This window comes from Poeciliopsis prolifica, unplaced genomic scaffold (genome assembly GCF_027474105.1).
Source record: "Poeciliopsis prolifica strain line A6 unplaced genomic scaffold, Auburn_PproV2 SCAFFOLD045, whole genome shotgun sequence".
In the NCBI taxonomy this organism is placed as follows: Eukaryota; Metazoa; Chordata; class Actinopteri; order Cyprinodontiformes; family Poeciliidae; genus Poeciliopsis; species Poeciliopsis prolifica.
Genome location: NW_026562420.1, coordinates 2,856,443 through 2,876,126, shown reverse-complemented (window position 1 = coordinate 2,876,126; position 19,684 = coordinate 2,856,443). Strand labels below are relative to the sequence as shown.

The following is a 19,684-nucleotide window of genomic DNA, read 5'->3' as shown; positions in this document are numbered from 1 at the left end:
CATACAATTCGGCACATCCAGAAGTCCAGTCTGCGCACTGGTGGCTCCTCCCTGCAGGCTGTAACACCGGGCCCCACGCAGATCGGGCCCATCTGTGGCCGTGATTGCTTCAAATGTAATTAGGACAGCAGATTACCCTGCTGGCAGGTGGCCTGTTGCTTCTGGACTGCTTTCATCAAAAAGAGACAGAGACCCTGCAAACCTTCAGGTTATGGAGAAAAACCTTGATTACTTTCATCATAGATTTATCACAGAAGTAATCTCCTTTCAACCGAACTGAAAGAAGCGGCAGTAAATAAACTATGAATAGTTTCAACATAGTTTAACAAGCTGTTAAACTTGGGAGAGTGTTGAAGCAGCTCCCTCTGCTGGTGAAAAATAAACTAAATTGAATTTTTATTTTTAGTCTTGAGTGCTACAATTTAAAAAATATGTATATGAATGAAACCTGAAACAAATTTAACGCAAAACAAATGATTTAAGAAATGATTTATAATGTGTAATAAAAGTCTTTACATATCTGATGTTAACTGCACCTCAGTGCATTTTCATCCCTGCAGATAAAATTATATTTTAACTAAATGCAAAAAAGTGACTTCCTAATCACTCCACTGTCTAGATTTCCATCTATCTGATCCTGCTTTAGCTTGAAGCCTGTAATCTTCTTCATCTCTGATATTGTTCTTCTGCAGTTTATTCTCATTTTATTTTCACTTCCTATAAGGAAGACGCATGCTACATGTACATTTTGTTACATTTTTTACTTTGCTACACATCACTTTTAAAATCACATTTAAATAACTGAGATATAGTATAATGATTAAATGCTGACCAGTGACTAGTATTTTTGTAATACAAGCAGATGTTTTAACGTGTTGACCTCACAGATGAGTGCTAGATGGAAATAGTTCAGGAACACTTTATCGCAGGAGGTGGAGAACCTTTATTTAAAAAGCAAACATGTTTGTAAAAAACAGGGCAAAATAAAGCTTAGGTCATGTAGGAACAAAAGAACGTTTTCATGTTTATACAACTAGTAATCAGCACTGAGCATTTCCTGGAAGTTTCTGGCTCTCCAACAGGATGTTCTGACTTGTCTTGAAACATTCAGTGGTGACTGTACATGGTTTCTAGAATAAAGGAAGCCAAGAGGGGACTGGTTTGATTAAAGTATCACAAATGAAACAGTTTTTCTAACAAAACAAAATCTGATGGACGCAAAATAATAAAAAACAAACTCTTCAGAATCTTTTTCTCTTGAGGATTTCTGGTTTCCAGTTGATCGGGTGGCTTTCTTCAGTCTGCAAGACAGAAAACACCATTAGCCCATTTTTCTACAGACAGATTCTAAACTCACTAACTGGAACAGGATAACTTACAGCCGTGTCGTCTTCTTTGTAAACTTTGATGGTTTTGTCAGCCTCGGCGGTGATCAGACGGCTCTCGGAGTGGTCGAACATGCAGGCGAAGATTCCCGACTCGCTATCCAGCGATCCGGGCTGCACGGCGGCGTGAATCCGCTGGAAGTTGTAGCCTGTCCTCCAATCCCACATGTGCATGGTTCCGTTGTCAGCTAGAATACGAGCAAATTATTCTGTGTAAATGTATATGTTCTATCACTTTTGCTACTCATGATATGACACGTGTATCACGATACATAATACATGCATCATGCGGTAATCAAGAGTCATGTTAAGATGAAAGAAACAAAAGCATTTTTTTTAAATCACCTCCAGACACCAAAACACCATCAGAGTTGACAGCCAGAGTGTTGATGATGGCGTTGTGGCCAGAGAGGTTCTGGATGAAGCTGCCATCTGGGAACATCCACTGCTTGATGTTATCAGCTGATCCTGAAGCAAAGGTGTACCTGGAGGAATAAAGACCCAAATACTACATAAAAACTCCACCTTTGCTTTTTAAAATGTAGTTTATTTCCAAAATGGCTGTGTAAAAGAACAACAACAAAAAAACCTTCATACACCTAGCAAACAGGAGTAAAAAACAGTCCAGAGCTCCAAGTTCTTTCAGTTCATTTAAGGATCAAAAAGACATATTCTAGATGTTTTAGAATGCTAAATATTCAAGATATTTAAGAAGTTTTAAAAGAAAGAGAAAGAAGAGAAAATAGGACAAGCAGAAGCAAGGAAAGGAGAGATCACAAAGAACAAAGGAGAGACAAGGATGGTGAGGAGTAACGGCACAATGGCACATAATTAAGTAAATAAGAAGAGGAGTCAAAGAAGGAAAAGATAGCATCAGATGGGCAATAAAGTGTTGAAAACAAAAACTTTTTACCAGTTTTTAAAAAAGAAAATTAAAAAACACTTCAACCAAATCCCAGATGTTTCCTCTCTGCACATTAAAGCTAGTCTACTACTGGTATGAGTCTACTCACTGCCTGGGGTGCAGCACCAGAGTTCGGACAGACTTTTTATGGTTTGTCAAAGTCGCTCTGGTTTTTCCAGCGATCAGGTCCCACAGTCTGATGGTTGAATCGTGGCTGCCTGCAAAAAACAGTCAGAGGAAAGACAAAGACTTTGCTTAAAAACTGAAAGGGTGCTCTCTTGCATTAGCATAAGGTTTTTAAAACTAATAGTGACCTGTGATGATTTGTGGTTCAGCAGCCTGACATCTCACTGTGGCGACAGTGTTGGTATGGCCAGTGAGTGTGTGAACATTTGCTTTTGTCCTGATGTCCCAAACCTGCAGGTATATTAAAGAGAGGGCATCGTTTAAAACAAAGCTCTACTGCTAGAGTTCCTCCCTATGGTTCTGACATCTAGTCCACATTCCACTAACATCAAAATTTGCAATTACAATGATCTATTATACAAACTTAAAATCACACAGGAATAAGAATATTCACACAATAAGTCATTTAAAAACATGGCACGCCATCATCCTCCAACTACTTCCTGTCATCTTTTTCTTTGTGGTTTGCGCCAGTAGAAACATCCGGCTGTTGATGTGACTCCTGTGATGTGAAAAAAGTGTTTCCTTTGGAGCTTTGCAAACTACACAAATTTCAATGCGGACAAAAAAATCCCGCACCACATCCAAAGTTCAAAGCTTTCTATCGACAGACAAGAGTTCTTTCAAAGTTGCTGTTTCCATTATGCAAATTTATTTTCAGAATGCCAAATTGCATTTACATCATTCCAGAGGTGAGCTGTGACTGCTGCAGTCAAACAGAATCTTAGCTTATAAGCTGAAGAAAACTGAAGGGTGTTAAACCTCTATTTACTCTCTGCTCTGTTGCTTGGACTGCTGAGTTAACTGATTTGAGTTGCTGCTCAGTGAGAGCTCACCCTCGCTGAAGCGTCTCTGCTGCACGTCACCAGCACATCAATCGTTGGGTGTAGATCCAAATCGTACACGGCACTGAGGTGTCCATGGTAATGCCTGATCACCTACAGGTCAAAATAATACTGTCAAGATGCAGCTGAAACATCATTGAACAGATAACACAATAAAACATCCATATGTAACAAAACTATGTTTAACAAAACATCAAAGGGTGTTTAAAACCACCATCTTGAAAAAAACACACCCAAAAAACAAAAAAACTCTTGCTGACAATAACCCTGTGTGAACAGTGTACCTTGTTGTACTCCAGATCCCAGCATTTGACCTGCTTATCTTCGCCGCAGGAGAAGAGGTAGGGGCTGCGGCTGCTCACCGCCACGCCGCGCACCGTGCTGATGTGGCCCGTCAGCGACAGCTTCAGCTTCCCGCTGGCCAGGTCCCAGATCTGCCAGCACACACATCCAGAAAATATTTATACAACAGACGGCTGAAGTGATACTGAACAGAGGGCCTGAGATATTAATCTGGAATCTTCAAAGGAGCCTTTTACCAGGAGTGAATTAATGCTGATATGAATTGCTGTAGATCAACCGCACCCATAAAAATACTCACATTAATTGAATGAAGAAAGAAATCAATAATATTGTAGAAGAAATGCTGAAGCATGAGTCATTTTCTTCAGCTTCATTCTTTTTATGATTAAGTTAATAGAACCACTTTTGGATTATAATGGACTCGTAGTTTTAAGTAAAAAGAAATACTGAACATATTCACACTTCAGAAACAATCACATGTTTCTGAACTGTGAAGCTCTGATGTTCGAATGAGCACAGCTTACCTTTATAGTTCTATCAGCAGATCCTGTGACAAACCACTGGTTCCCAGGCTCCACAGCTATGGACCTCACCCAGCCCAGGTGACCGCTGATGACCTGTCAGATCACATCCACCACAGAACATAACCACACACTCACTCAGTTATCATTTTAGGCATGATTCCATGAGTTGTTGTTCAAATGGTTTGTACCCGAAAGAGTTTCCATGGAGGATGCCACTGTGGTTTAGGCATCGTTGGTGCTCTCCTTATGAGCGCAGAGTTTCTGGTGCCTCCACCCTCCAGCAGGGACTGAAACAAAGAAACAGATATAGTACTTCACTAAACAAAAAAGGATCATTATTTGTTCTACTTATGTCATTTATAAAACATGCTATCAACCTTTGGTTTCATGAAGCATAAAAAGTGATGCATACGGTAATTAAAGCTCCTAACATTCATTTAATTTAAAATTTGGGTCTCAATTATTCTAAATGGGGATAAATGAATTGCTGTAGATGCAGAAAATGCAGACTTTTGAATGTTGCCAGGTCGGTTTAAACATCATAAAACACTAATTTCCCGCAAAGATCTTCACATGACCTCCAAATAAACAGACAGTTCATCTCTGATATGTCAGATCTGCAATTTCTGCATCATGATGAAGACAAATGCTGAACATGAGAAGAAATGTGGGACTGTCTTACCACAGCAGACTGAGGGTGAACTCTGTCCGCTCCTCCTGCGTGTCGATGGATTTCTGCAACGCTGGCTGCAGTCCGACTTGCCTCTTGCCTAAAGTTTTGTGACAAATTATAATCCAGAAGTGTATTTTTCTCAGTTAATTCCAAGATTTTGTGTTGATTTGTTTGAACACATTACCGGACTTGTGAGGGAGGCAATGCCAGCGCCATGGAGATGACGCCTCCCTCACTGGGATTCCTATGCATCTTTGTGTCTGCAGTTAAAGCCACTCCTAAAGATCAGAAATTGTTCATACGGGTATTAAGTAACGCACTTTCATTTACTAAAACAAAACAAAAAATCTGAAAATATTGGAAGTTTATATAAGAATATTTACCAGGTCCCGAGGGATAAGCATGTGTACCAGTGATCAGATATTCTGCTTCATCTCCTTAAAATTATTTTGTTAAAAAAAGAAAAACAAGAAAGACTCAAAAACAACACCTCCCACAAATATTATGAAAGAAAATACTCTTAAAACTGTATTGACGGCGTCACTGGGCTGTGATGGAGTCCTTTGCTCCTGACCTGGATGGGCGTAGCCCTGGTGGAGCTCCTGGCCTGCTGAAAGCTGTGAAGCCCGGTCTCTGCCCTCCTTCAGAACAGGCATGTGTAAAACCGGAGCGTACTCCGTTTTCAGCTTAACGCCCATCTTCATTTTGTGGCTGTGAGTCAGGAAACATTGAGGCGTTTCAACAAAAAGGCATTAAAGTTTATTTCATTCACTTTAATTCACACTTTGCTTATTTTAATAAATGATTATGTTAAATATAAACTTGGAATTAATTCTGAATGAGAGGTGAATAAACGTAAACTATCAACCAAATACAGTGCTTCGTAAAAGTATTGATGACCTCTCAGCTTTTCCATACATTATGGTGTTACTACAGCAAACTTACAAAATACAATATTTTATCGGAATTTTATTTGAATAACTGTTGAGTAAATTGAAAGATTTAAAATCTTAAAAATGTGGCATGTGCTTATTTCAGCCCCCTGAGCGTAATTTTACAAGAGTTACAAATGTAGATGTTTGCTAGCTTTGTACATGTAAAACTTTGGTTCACTCTTCTTTGCAAAACATCTTAAATTTAGTCTGTATGAGAAATTTATGGAAACAAGCGTTTCCAGGTCTTGCCAAATTTTCTCAATTAGCTTTCAGTCTGGATACTGAGTCACCATTCTAATACATGAGTATGTTTTGATCTGAGTCACTGCATTGTTCCTCTTGCTCTATGTTTAGCTGGAAGGTGAAACTACATGGGACTAAAACTGATATAATTAAAAATAACGGCTGTAGTAATAATGGTGATTGAATACAAAGTAACAGCAGAAATGTCTGATTTTTAGCAGAGTTGGTTTCTCCGAGCGTAAATTCTTGATTATTAGATAATCAACTGTATAATGAAATATTCCCCCTACATCTATTCCAACAGATGAGTTCTTCAAATAATCCACAATAAACTCATTTATGACAGGAGCAAATCAAGATCAACGAATGACACAAGCACTATGCACTGTTAATAATGGTGTAAGTCTGTGGTTACTTTCAGCAATTTATGAGCAACCGGTATGCAAATTCAGGGGAGATTTTACCTGTCTTCATCCAGAGCGATGGTCTTAGCATGGTCAGAGACAAACATGTCATGAGTCCTTTTCAGAGACCTGAAGACCAGAGTGTGGACAGAGTGCTTCTGCACTTCCTGTGGAAGCATATAACATTAGGTTAAAAAAACAACAACAAACTATTAGACCTATAAAAAGACCATGATTCTCAAATAAACATACTTGTCTTAAACATGTAATGAACAAATGTTAACTGTTCCAGCTATTAGCCAGGCCCATCGGTATGTACGTACCGTAGCAACTTATCTACGGTACAAGAATAACGAAAACCACCATGTCTTACCTCCGTCATTGTGGTGATAAATATACAGCAGATAATGGACTTATTTCTTTGAAATTAAACCCGGTACCAAGTCCAAATATTCGACACACAAGTGTGCGAACCACTGTAAGACAAGAAACGCAGATACCCCGGAAATAAACATACGAGCTGTCGAGGGAATACAATTGGCGCCACCTACCGACCGGGATGACCGGAGGACTCTTCGTGTCCGGGCCAGGGGGCGAATTCAACTCCCAGAGCAGAAGGATTTTTAAATGTATTTTTTTTGTAACGTGAAATGACGAGTACAAGTTTCTCAAGGAGTAATTTTATTTCTGTTATAGAAATAAAAGTCATTGTATTTAGAATTATAAAAAGCTTTAGGAAATAAATAAACAAATAAATCCCTGATTTTATTTTGATACTTTTACACTTTTATATAAAAATATAAAAAAATAAATAAAAAAATATAAAAATAAATAAATAGATCACATTTACATGACATAATTAAGTGATGACGCATTATGTCGGTCCAAATAAATTGACTTATAATCAGAGTATGTGTTTGTTTACTCAGTAACATGGTTTATTTACTCTAGTTTTGTACCTGTAGTATTTGTTCTTTTTGAAAAGTCCAAACTCCAGCTGACTCGCCAACAGCAGTACCAAATGACAAGAGCTTTCTAATGTTGGACACAGAGGCACACAATATTCAAACAGTTACATTGAAATTCTTCTCCATTAGTATCTTTACTTGACAGCATTTTTGATCCTACGCAATAGTGGATCTTGGCAGGATTAAATGTTTCCCTGTTGGGTAAAACATGGTGGTGAAACAGACCAATTTGCATTGTAATAAAGTCAAACACCAAAAAAAGGGGAAAAAAAGCAGATCTTTTCAAATTCAAGCATACTGAAAAGATCGGAGCTAAAAAAAAGTTACAGTATGATTCAATCACTTGTGAAAGCATTTTTAGTTGTAATTATTTCATTTTTACCACAGCTTTTTTGCATGGATTCTTTTCACCTCAGTCCTCTGAGTCTTCAGGGCTTATTTTATGTCCTTCTCTTTTGAACAACAGGACAATGTTTCTGTCCTGTTGAAAATCCTTAATTCCACACGTTGATTATTTTATTTGCTTGAACATTCTGTTGTGGAGAGGTCGCGGTGTTCGGGATCATTGTCCTGTGTTAAGTCACAGTTTGGGTGAAGGTGGATATTTGACTGAGGAATCATTTTTGTGTCAGTTTTTTTTTTTACTATTGACCTTGAGCATTGTACGGTCTAACCATGTCGTAGATATATTGGTATATTCTTCAGAAAACTGAGAACTGTCGTAATGTTCTCTATTAGTGACAAACATTTTTCCCTCTACAAGTTTAACTCAAAATAGCTTGGAAAGGCAAAACAACACTCCCAACCCAGATAGGCAGCAAAAAGTTCTCTCAAAGGAAAATGTTGATGTATTTCTGTCTCATTGAGTTAGAATAGGCCTGTTAGCTCCAGATCACTCTGCTTTAATAGAGGTGATAGCCAATATACATCATACATATCAAGATATATATAAAGAGAGGGAAATAAATGTCAGCAGCAGAAGATGATTACTACTTTCCTCGTATGTGACATGTAAGCTTCATATATTAGAGCAAACACTGTTACTGATTGAAATAAATATAATGTCAAGTTTGAACAATAGAACTTTAACGATTAAAAATGTGAATTATGAAAGCTGTGTCGACAGCAGACTTTTTTTGTTTTACTGTCCATTTACTGATTTATTTCAATAAAGGACCAGAATAGTTTCATACCTATTTTTATTAAAAAGAAGATTGTTAATAATCTAAACTGTGAGAAATGTTTGATTTGTAACGATGACATAAAACAGCAAAATAATTGAAACAGAGAAATCCAATGGTAACCATTTATTTCATGTATGTGGTTTTGCTTTTACATTCATTTGTCAACAGTATAGTTAAAAACAATCTTATTTTTGTAGATATATAGCTCTAAAGACTTTATATAAAATAACCTATTTTACTAAGTAGGTAAACTAAAGAAAACTTAACCTCAGAAATTGTTTTACATCAGATTACCATAAGGAAAATATGCAAACATCAGAGAGATGATAATTGGAGGCTTTTTATTCTGGGTCAATTTAAGAGTTGAAAACAGACCAAAACGATCTTTCTTGTTTTTATGCATCTCCGAGTCCTCCAAACTGTTTGACCCCAGTCTGCTGTCCACCTCCCGCTGAGATGCGGCTCACCGGAATGATCTTCATGGTGGTTTCTTTCAGGGAGTACCAGCGACTGTGCCATGTGAGCCAAGTGATTCCGTTGTCAAAGCCGTACTCACCGGTATCCTTTTCACTGTACCTGCCCCCTGGAAGGACACAGAAAAGAAAATTCAAATGTCAAAATGACTCAACTGGCTGAAGTTCCAGAAAATGGTTTTGTTCTTTCGCATTTGCAGCTGCAGCATCGCAGCTGGTTTTAGTCAGAGGGGCTTACCCTGGTAGTATTTTCCATTCAGATGTGCTGCGTGGCATTTGTTCATCCACCAGCCGGAGCCATCCTGCTGGGCGCAGTTCCCTGTGTACTTGTCATTGTCTTTGTCGTGCGTACTGAACTGCATGCCGTTGTGTGACGTGTGGAATTTGTCGCTGGGGTCATCTCCAAGGTCAAAGCCGTCAAAAGCATCTCCAGCATCGCCACCAAAGTAGTAACCATAGGTGAGTCGGTACATGTCAGCCTCCGAGCCGATTCGGAACATGTTGTAGTCAGCATACCTACAGACAAACAAGCCTGGTTTTTAACTTCTTGTTGTCTCAGTTTCCTGACAGAATTTGCTCTCAGGAGGTTGCTAAATCTCAAAGGGGGTCATGTTTGTCATTGCCCCTTACATAACCGATGAGTGTGTGGGTGGTTGTGCATTTGTACTTTTTGTTACCCTCCCAGTCAACAAGCTCGATTCTCAGCACGGTTGGGATGGGAGAGCTGGTCGTCAGCAAGTGGATCTTCTCGTTGCCGAGCCAAAATTCTGTGCTGCCGTCTGGGGAGAGATACCCAAAGCCCTCCCTGTACTGGATCCAGTCCCGGAAGAAGTCCACGCTGCCGTCACGTCTCTGTGAACAGCAAAGAATTAAAGAGTGAAGACTTTTACTCTTTGTTTCAGGACTGATAATGTCAATTCGGTCCAAGAATTTTTGGACAATGTTCACAAATGATTGAAACTTAGCTCGAAACAGCAATTCTGTGGTTGCTTACCCTCTGTATTACAGTGAAGCCTCGACCGAAGTTGTCAATCTCACAATACACTAAGAACTGTGACGGTGCATTGGTTGGCTTCACATAGTAAAGGCCGCTGGTGGTGGCACCTTTGTTTGCAATATCCTGGCAGTCTGACAAAAAGAAACAGAAATATCACCATGAACTCTGTGAACAAGTTTATATTATTCCATAAGAAAAACGTTGGTGAGATTTAAGTCACAAAATTAAAAATGTACCACATGCTTTCGACAGGGTAAACACATGTTCTTTGCTACGAAGCAGCGTATCGATTTTTCTGTCTATCCAAACACTGAACCAGGACAAATGTTGTTCTACTGAGACCAGATTGAGAAACTTCCTTATCAATCTCAATCTATTTTGAAATAGTAATGTTCCAGCGGTCATGTGGTGTCAGAGTGTCTTTTTCTCTGTCACCGGTTTCAGTGTTTACCTGTTCCTGTGGTAGGTTGGATTTCGACCGTGTCTCTGCAGGGCTGACTGCATTTCTGCTGCAGCTGAAGGGCCATTTTCTTCAATTCACCCATGCTCCTCTCATTGGATGAGATTAAGTTCTGAAGTTCACTGAGAAAAGTGTAACGAGTGACTTTTGCTTGCAGTCATTTATATGTGCAAAATATATCCATTCAAACTAAAAAGATAAGTAATTGTGATAACAAATAAAGTGAAAAATTGAATGACAGAATTAGGAAACGAATACAAGAAACGAAGAATGAAAAGGATTACAAAAATACACAGGAATTAATTATTTTAAATGCAAATTAAATACAAATTCAATTAAAATACAAAAGAAATCCTACAATAAAAGGTACTCATAGACATTCATAGATATTTATAACTATCATTTATCACATGAAAGTAACTATGAAAGAAATATAACTTATTTCAGACTCAATGTCAGCGATTCTATACTGAACTACTTCCTAAAGAAGCATCCAAATAAACAGAGCTACAAGAATAAATTTGAATAAAATTATATAAAAGATGCTAATTGAACCAAAGCTACTAGTAAGAAGATTTCTTTCAACTCTGTTTATCAGAAGCAAAACTTAAATGCTATGAGTAACTTACATCATTTGTTGTTCTTGTGAAAGTATTGTCTTTTCAAAACGCAAAACATCATCCAGCATGTTGGAGGATTTCCTGTAGTACGGATCTGAAATAAAAAGTCAAATGGTTTAAATTATAGGCAAATCAGCATGAGACTGAGCCATGTCTGTAATAAAAGCAGGAGATTAATCATAACACACAAGTACTTAATAATATGACAAACTGTGAACCAAAATACAAATGTACATTACCAGGCTGGGAAGACTTTTGCGCTGAAGTTGTCGAGTCTTTCATGTATGTAATTTTTTCATCAGCCCCATCAGTTAAATTGGCAATTGTCTCCAGTTGATCTTGCATTGAAGTCAGGTCTTCACTTACGCCTGGCAAATATCTGAACATGTAATCAGCGACTCCACATGTGGTAGGGCAGTATTTTCCCTGTTCAGACACAGTGTTTATAGAAAATTACACTCGGATAAAACAAGTGAGACTGCAGCATGCATGATTGAGAAACTGCATCATACTTACAAAGCCGTCGTTCATGTTGCATGCTGCAAGGTTATCTCCTCTGATTTGCTGCACATAAAAAAAATGTCAATTTAGATCTTCTTTTACTCATAGCTAATTATTTGAGGTATCAAGAAAACAGATCCACATAAGATTTCACACTTACAGCTGATGAGGTGGAGAACAGCAGGAAAATAACTCCTGCTGTGGTAAAGCGTGGCAAAGCCATGTTGAACTGGCCACCAGTTGTGTGTTTTGGTGTCCTGGGGAAGTGAAGAACTGCTCAGCAGTCTGGGATATTTATCTGAACAAGGTCCTCTCTTCAGCCTTTGATCATGTGCAAACATCCCACTCACTTTGTTCTCAAACTGTGACTCAAATGTCTGACAGCTGCCAATTCCGAGATGTGACTCTGCTTGACTGACAGCGGCTCTCAGGAAATCAGGAACACGGAGTCCACCCGCTTTCTGCCATGTCTGTTGATAAACAAAAGCAGGAGAATGGTGACTCACATTTTTACTCTGGATTGATTTCAACCGTCTGTCATACTCATCATTCTCCTGTTAAGATAGAAACATGTTGAATCCCCTCTGCTGACTCATTATTGATAAAAGTAATCAATGACAGTTCACCACAATGTCATATCTTTGTGCAAAACAAGATGTTTTGAAAAAAAAAAGCCCTATATTATAGGAATAACAGTATGGAAGTATAAAATTAGAATTTCAGCCCAGCTTCATTGGAATATTTTATATCCAGCCAAATGGATGGATGGATGGATGGATGGATGGATGGATGGATGGATGGATGGATGGATGGATGGATGGATGGATGGATGGATGGATGGATGGATGGATGGACGGACGGACGGATGGATGGATGGAATTCTAATTCAGACACAATTTGATGATATTAGCTATTGCTATTAACATTCAACTAATTGTCATGGTTTTGCCATTCGCAGAACATTGTTCAAGTCTTTCATAAATTCATTCAACAAATGGAACTATTTCTCAATTTTCCTTTTAACAATGGTGATTTAAAAAATAAAAATAAAATATCTTAATCAGAAGTACATCTGATTTGTGATTTGAAAAAGAAAACAGAATTTATTTCTCATGTTTTTTTTTAATTCTCAAACTACCCAGTAATTTCTTTTTGTGGACAAATGTCTGTGCAGTCATTCTGGGATGAAGGTTTTCTCTTAAGAAAAAGCTGATCAGCCTGAAAAATGATGTGTTGATTTGCAATTATAAATCTTTAATTTAGTCTAATTTATATTTGTCTTCTTTAATCTGGAAGTCACCATTGAGTTTCAGAAACTCGGAGACCTATGAGCCAAATGATTTTCACATCATGTTCCTATCTGCATATAGATTTCTGTTTCATTATCCCTTTAATATTTACATAATAAACTAAGTACAGAGAAAAGGAGGATGTTTTTAGAGTCTCTCAGGAATGGAAGTATGTTTTGTCTGGGCAATTTTTCAAAGTTTTCCTGCTCTAATGCATTATAACCACTAGTGGGAGTAAAAGAACAATATAAGATGTTCTTATATTGTTAGTCCAAAAACATACAATGCCTAGCAAACCTGTAAAAAGGAAGCAATTATTGATTTGATTTATTGATTTTAAAAGAACATGCAATATTCTTGCTGTGTACTTAACTTTACTGATTGTCGACATACTTGCTGTAATAATATTTAGATTATGTAACTTAATCAAACATACGTCACTGCTTGAATAGTTATTGAACGTTTGTGATTGTTCAGCGGATTTTCAGAACAGGCTCTACAGGATTAAATCAGATTTTCCTCCTGCAATCTGCAGGCATTCCTGCTTTTCTGCACCAAGAAGCTGAATGATTGACTTGACTATTAGGCAGCAGGGAAGCTGTTGACAAAATGTTTGCCTAGTCTTCATATTATATACAGAGTTCTGCAAGTATAATGTTGCTTGCTTCAGTTGGTCAAGAGGTGGAAACTAAAACCAAATTCTTCTTCAAAACAACAACTTGGACACAGCTGGGCGTTCTAACAGAAAAATTAGAATAACGGACTGGAGTCCAGTCATGTCTTTGAATGACCTTCTCAAAGGCAAGTGGTAGAGATAGAATACATTTATCCAATATTAGTAGAGATTTATGTTGATCTTCAAGTATATATGCACAATTCTGACCCTGTGTGAATAAAACAAATTATCAAAAACAAATTCTAAATTCTAGTTTAGTTTTTTTTTTTTAAACCATGGAAGCTTTTTGTTGTATAAATTAGTCCATCCTATAAAACATGACCTTGTAATGGTTTGTAATATGTTCACTTCAAGTCTACATTTCTGGTCCTGGATTCCAATTTTCCATGTATTCGGAAAAGCAAGAATGTTCCTGACCGCTGTTTTTTTGCTTTGTTTTCAGTCAATGTGTTTTTGCCACCCATTGTGACTGCCGGAAAACTTTGCAAGGTTGTCACAAATATTTGTCAGAATTACATAAGTACACTTGTGCCTTGAGGTTTATCTGTAGGAGGCTTCACCACATGCAGCAGTGTAGCTGGAAAACTTTTTGCAGAACTATTGCACATGTTGTAAATCCTTTGCACATGTTAGCATGTGAGTCTGCACTGCTTGAATGTTTGCAGCTTATTTGATTCTACACTTATTCTTATGTACACCAACCTCTTTCTTCCACCAGTTTGTATGCTGTGCAGTTTCAAGGTTTAATTTTGCTAAAGATAAAGGGTCATTCTGGTGTAATTCTTCCAGGCACCTCTTGGTAAAATACACATCTTTTTATGAGATCAAATCAAACAGTGAGGATACGTGTGACTTCACAAAGCTTAATAAGGCGTCACCTGTGGGCTCTGTGTTGACATTAATTGATTAGTGTTACCTTAAGTTACCTTCTTTTATTATGTGGAACCAGGATGGATATAAAACCATCTGACCTCAGACTGAACTGCCAGGCCCATAAACCTAAACAGTGCTGAACTTTCCCTGAACTTCCCTATTAGTGTGGAAATGACAGTTGGAAAATGTCTCTCTCATTTTCCCATTGCTGTGCAGCCATAGACATTTCTTCTGGACAGCATGTCAAAGACCTGAATAAATTATTGGAGTATATCCAGTAGCAAAGCAAAAGCAAAATACAGTATAAAAAAATTAAAAAGGTGTCTGCTTCCTCTAATTCCAAAATCTTTATCCAATAAATCAGGAACCAGTTATTCTTGGAAGCTGTTGAGTAAAATTTGTCCATAAACAGCAGATTTTTTTTCTTAAAGACAAAGTCTCCACAGTTTTCATTGAGTGTAACCAGAAATTAAACCTGAAGAGCCTTTGTAGGATCCTTATTAGCCTGGGCTATAGATCCAGAGCCGTTTGGCGGGGTGTAAATTCCGGACCACTTCCTCACCCTCTCCCCCAGCACACAGGGCAAAGGTTTGTTTTATTACCACATCAGGGTTCAGCTTGAGGCCACAGATGATGAGTGGACTTAGATGAATGTAGCGTGATTCAGGCTAACACATGCAGCAATAAGAGACTCTGTAGACATGGTGCCTGGGTTCTTCACCAGTCAAAACTTGATGTGAAAGTGGCAATAAGAAAGCAACTGTTTAAGCTCAACTAGAGTTTGCCAAAAGACACGGGGGAGACTTCATAGCATCAAGTCGAAGAAAGTTCTTTGGTCTGAAGAGAACAAAATAGAGATTTGTGTCTGTCCGACAAGACATTATATGTTTGGAGAACACTGCATTTCACCACAAACACGCCGTCCCCACTGTGAGGCATGGTGGTAGTGGCATCATGCTGTGCAGATGCTTCATGTTAGCAGGAGAAAAGATGGAGATTCAAAAAGCCAAAGTTAGGCAGCAAAGGACTGAACTCCAGGTTCACGCTGACATCAACAAAGAGAGACTTCACCCATATATGCCACTTTATTAGTTACACCGTGGCAGTACCGGGTTGGGCCCCCTTTTGCCTTTAGAACTGCCTTAATCCTTTGTGGCATAGATTTAACAATCTACTGGAAACATTCCTCAGAGAGTCTGTCTATATTGACATGATAACATCACGCAGTTGCTGCAGATTTGTCAGCTGCACATCCATGATATGAATTTCCCATTCCACCACATTCCAAAGGTTCTCTATTGGTTTGAGATCTGGTGACTGTGGAGGCCATCCCACTGTCATGTTCAAGAGACCAGTCTTCTGCTGCTGTAGCCCATCCACCTCAAGGTTTGAAGTGTTGTGCATCCAGAGATGTTCTTCTGCATGCATCCGTTGCAACAAGCGGTTCTTTGAGTTATTGACCAGTCTGGTTATTCTCCTCTGACCTCTGGCATCAACAAAGCATTTGTGCCCACAGAACTGCCACTCACTGGATAGTTTCTGTTCTTTGGACCATTCTCTGTAAACCACATAAATAGTTGCGCTTAAAAATCCCAGTAGTTCAACAGTTTCTGAAATACTCAGAGCAGCCTGACTGGCACCAACAACCATGCCACGTTCAAAATCACTAAAATCATCTTTCTTCCTCATTCTGATGCTCAATTTGAACTGCAGCAGATTGTCTTGGCCATGTCTACATTAGTTACACCGTGGCAGTACCGGGTTGGACCCCCTTTTGCCTTTAGAACTGCCTTAATCCTACATGGTTTGAGTTACTTCCATGTGATTGACTGATTTAACATTTGTGTTAATGAGCAGTTGGACAGGTGTACCTAAAAAAAGTGGCAGGTGAGTGTAACTTACAATTGAAAAGTTCAGGAGAATTCTTCTTCTCTGAAATTATTGATAAAATCATTGATAATACCTGAGCCTTGCTTGTCATGGGTGAGAGATTTACAAGCCCTCCTGGGGCTGCAGTATCTGCACCACACTCCACCAATATATGCAATGAATTCACCATCGTTTTCACTAAGAAAACTCTGAAAATAAGTGGCTCAATTTGTGCATCAATATCAAGCCCATTAAGACTCTGCCCAATCAATACCAATGTAGGGAAAATGACACAAATCTGCTTACTCAACCACAAAAACTTAGAAGACATTGTACACCCCATTCAGCTCTTCTTGTTGCTGTGTCAATATCCACAGCTTTCATGAAGAAAAAGTTTTGATTGCTTTCTGACTCAAATAGTGAACTTATTCCTCATATCAGGCATTTTTCCCCAGGCGTTAAACAAATAGTTAAAAAGCTTTCATTCATCGCCTAGGTTACTGAAAAAGCTGTTTCAACATTTACATGCCTCCTTAATCACACAACTTCTGGTTGCAGAACATTAATCTGTGAGCTTGTGTCATTACTATTTTTGTTTCTGTGAAAGAACAATGTTCTGTCTTCCTCTTAGGTCATGTTTCTTCCTTTTGTGGAAGAAACATAACAGAACAACTCTATATTTACTTAGTCTTTTTTAGAAGATCCAAAACTAAAGACTTTATAAATACACAATATTGCAGAAGTACTGAATATGAGGTGTTCCATCTACATCTATTGCTGGTGGTACCGGTATATAAAATCAGACTGGGGTGCAGACTGTCTTTATAGTTATGAGAGTTTGGGTTACTATTATGAGCTCAATGAATGCAGTGATAACAATCTCACCTGTGCACTAAGCTATGTTGGGAAATTTTCTTTCAACTAAATATTTAGCAGATGTTGTGAGAAGAGGTTACCAACTTTCTGGAGACTCAACACATTTCCTGTGGCCTTCAGGTTGTCTCAACAAGCGTGTAAAGGCAGCCTCATGTAATAATATTCCACGATCAAGCAGCTGTATCCAAACCTTACATCGCGAAGTGCAACGCAAAGCAGTGGTGTAAAGCACACAGCTAAAGTTGAACGCTATAGGTGAAGATATGTTCATGCCTCTTTTGTAAAAAAAGTCTGGATTTGGAAAAACACAATTTCACTGACTGAATTACATGGAGTGCAGAGTTTGGTGCCAAGGGATTATGGTTAGGGCAGTTTTTCAGGAGTTGCACTCAGCTCCCCAGTTCCAGTTAAATAAAACCCTTAAGTCTAATGAGACATTTTGGTCAATTTCATGCTCCCAACCTTGTGGGAACAGTTTTGTGTCGCCCCTTCCTGTTTCAACATGGCTGAATTAGTGACTGAACCAAGATCCAGAAAAACACAGGTGAGTGTGGAAGACTTTGATTGGCCTGTGCAGAATCCAGGACTGTATGCACCCAAATGTCACAACATGCACATTTCTTACTTTCTGTGCATACAAAGAAATGTGTATTTGGATACTGAAGTCTAAATATTTAAACACAATTTGTTCAATGTCTGTTTGACTTTGGCAGATTTTTCTGCACCAATAATAAAACAGATTCCTAAATTGATGTTATGACTTACATGGTAAAATATCATAATTCCAACTGTTTATTTATCCTCAAGTTTAAAGGAACCAACCTAAAAAACATCTGATGGAAACATCTGAAGGTCCAGCATGGCTATTAGAGTTCAACAAGAGACACATTTATTGAAGGTTTTTGTTTGTCTTAGAATTGTCGGCATACCTCATAAATAAATAGATAAATAGATAAAAAAATAACCTGCCGGCTGTTTGTCTGTAATTTATTAATGTTATATCTTATAAAGGGCTCCACAGTGTTATATAGACCTATGTGTTATCCCCTCACCCACCCACACAGCTCCTCAAAAGTAAGGCATGCTTTGTGAGTCAAAGTGACTTTTTCATGGACTCAAATGGCAACTCTCTGAAGTCAAATTCTTGCAATTATTTATTCTTTTTGAAAGGATTTAATACAATCTAGGTCAGCACACAGTGTGTAGTGCAACCAATGCTTCAAAGATCTCAGAAAGGCAGCAGTGTTTCCCAAAACACGAAACAATGAGCATGAAATTGAATTTTGCAGGATTAACAGAAGTGTTATATGCTTTAGTTTGTCTGGGAAAGAGGACTAGATTAAAAAGATGTACATCCACAATCTCCTCCTCTGAGTCACTGTCTAGATGCTGATCATCTTAAAGATTTGATAAGCACGACATCAAAATTCATTAACAAAGCAATTAGGAAGAAATTAGCTTGATTTCAAACCACAGAGGTCATAATAGTATCCATACCTCCTTCCTTTTATTTTGTCACAACCACAAACTTAAATACCTTTATGTTGAAGACCAACACAGAGTGGTGTACAATTGTGAAGTAGAAAGAAAATTATACATGACTGAAAACATTTTTTACAAATACAAAACTGAAAGGTGCGGTGTGCAAAAGTATTCAGCCCCCCTGAGTCAATATTTTGGGGAGCCACCTTTTGCTACAGTTTCAGCTGCTAGTCTTTTAGGGTTTGTCTCTCCCAGATTTGCAGTTCTAGTGACCTGCAATAGCCAGTAAATATGTAGAGAGACTTTAAAAAGAATGAAATTATAACTAGCATATTTTATGATTTTCTTTCAGCTTTCAGTCCTTCTCTAAAACACGGCCTTTTTTCAGTCTGGTCACATTCTAATCTAACCTTGAAGAAGGACAGAGAGGGAAGATAAGGAGAACTTCTGCAAAAGTCTGTCATTCACAAGCACAATGTAAAGAAACATTTTCAAAAGATCCTTTCAGTAAGTTGAAGGCTGCTGTTTCCATGTTTCATCTATTTCACAAAAGATGTGACAGAAGTCCCATTGACATGGTCCTGCAGGACCGTACAGGTGTTTGAGTAAACACCAAGGACAACAGCAACTGCGCTCCTACAATTCCATTGGAAAGGTTTGCCCTTCTTTAATGCTGATGCTTGACAAGATGATTTGAAGCAGGAGGCTGGAGAGCAGAACCAGAGAAAAGGAGAAGACAGTCAAGGAAATACACAACCAGTCAATGATTATGATAATTATCTTTTACAGGAGACTCTCTGAATTTGTTATTGAGTAGAATCCTCCAGTCCACCTCGATAAACAAATCGCTTAACAGGTTTCACCTTTCACACATTAAAAGTTGCTGTTCCATATTGCATGTACAGCCTTTCCTCCTCCTACATAACCAGCACGAACATTATTAGTCAGAAATGTTTTGACTGTTTTCACTAACATCACAAATAGAAATTATGAAAATAAATTTTATGAAAGAAA

The 19,684-nt window shown here is 38.2% G+C and overlaps 2 protein-coding genes across 3 annotated transcripts; both read right to left on the bottom strand.

Annotated features, from left to right (window-relative positions):
- Positions 1-919: 919 nt before the first annotated feature.
- Positions 920-6,909, bottom strand: plrg1 (pleiotropic regulator 1). Of its 2 annotated transcripts, none has more exons than XM_055056673.1 (15): positions 6,776-6,909; positions 6,463-6,569; positions 5,395-5,531; positions 5,204-5,257; positions 5,005-5,098; positions 4,830-4,917; positions 4,336-4,434; positions 4,148-4,240; positions 3,605-3,754; positions 3,312-3,413; positions 2,604-2,706; positions 2,399-2,507; positions 1,731-1,870; positions 1,380-1,573; positions 920-1,301 (listed from the first exon to the last, which is right to left on the bottom strand). In XM_055056673.1, exons 1-15 carry the CDS (start codon positions 6,782-6,784, stop codon positions 1,242-1,244), a joined length of 1,539 nt encoding a protein of 512 aa, XP_054912648.1. In that variant the 5' UTR covers positions 6,785-6,909; the 3' UTR covers positions 920-1,241. The 2 variants fall into 2 exon arrangements, with proteins under 2 accessions (XP_054912648.1, XP_054912649.1); XM_055056674.1 differs by having other exon boundaries at positions 5,204-5,254.
- Positions 6,910-8,662: 1,753 nt separating this feature from the next.
- On the bottom strand, positions 8,663-11,950 carry fgg (fibrinogen gamma chain). Its single transcript, XM_055056675.1, has 9 exons — positions 11,766-11,950; positions 11,621-11,668; positions 11,344-11,530; positions 11,114-11,198; positions 10,476-10,606; positions 10,022-10,155; positions 9,695-9,879; positions 9,266-9,543; positions 8,663-9,137 (listed from the first exon to the last, which is right to left on the bottom strand). The coding sequence occupies exons 1-9, from the start codon at positions 11,826-11,828 to the stop codon at positions 8,950-8,952; spliced, it is 1,299 nt and encodes a 432-aa protein (XP_054912650.1). The 5' UTR covers positions 11,829-11,950; the 3' UTR covers positions 8,663-8,949.
- Positions 11,951-19,684: the final 7,734 nt, after the last annotated feature.

Coding starts and splice junctions, on each gene's coding strand:
- plrg1 (XM_055056673.1), bottom strand. Junction 5,532..6,462: donor ATCGCTCTGGATGAAGACAG/GTAAAATCTCCC, acceptor CCTGACTCACAG/CCACAAAATGAAGATGGGCG. Junction 1,302..1,379: donor ACAAAGAAGACGACACGGCT/GTAAGTTATCCT, acceptor TCTGTCTTGCAG/ACTGAAGAAAGCCACCCGAT.
- fgg (XM_055056675.1), bottom strand. CDS start 11,828: ATGGCTTTGCCACGCTTTACCACAGCAGGAGTTATTTTCCTGCTGTTC. Junction 9,880..10,021: donor GCTTCACTGTAATACAGAGG/GTAAGCAACCAC, acceptor TGCTGTTCACAG/AGACGTGACGGCAGCGTGGA. Junction 9,138..9,265: donor GAATGGAAAATACTACCAGG/GTAAGCCCCTCT, acceptor GTGTCCTTCCAG/GGGGCAGGTACAGTGAAAAG.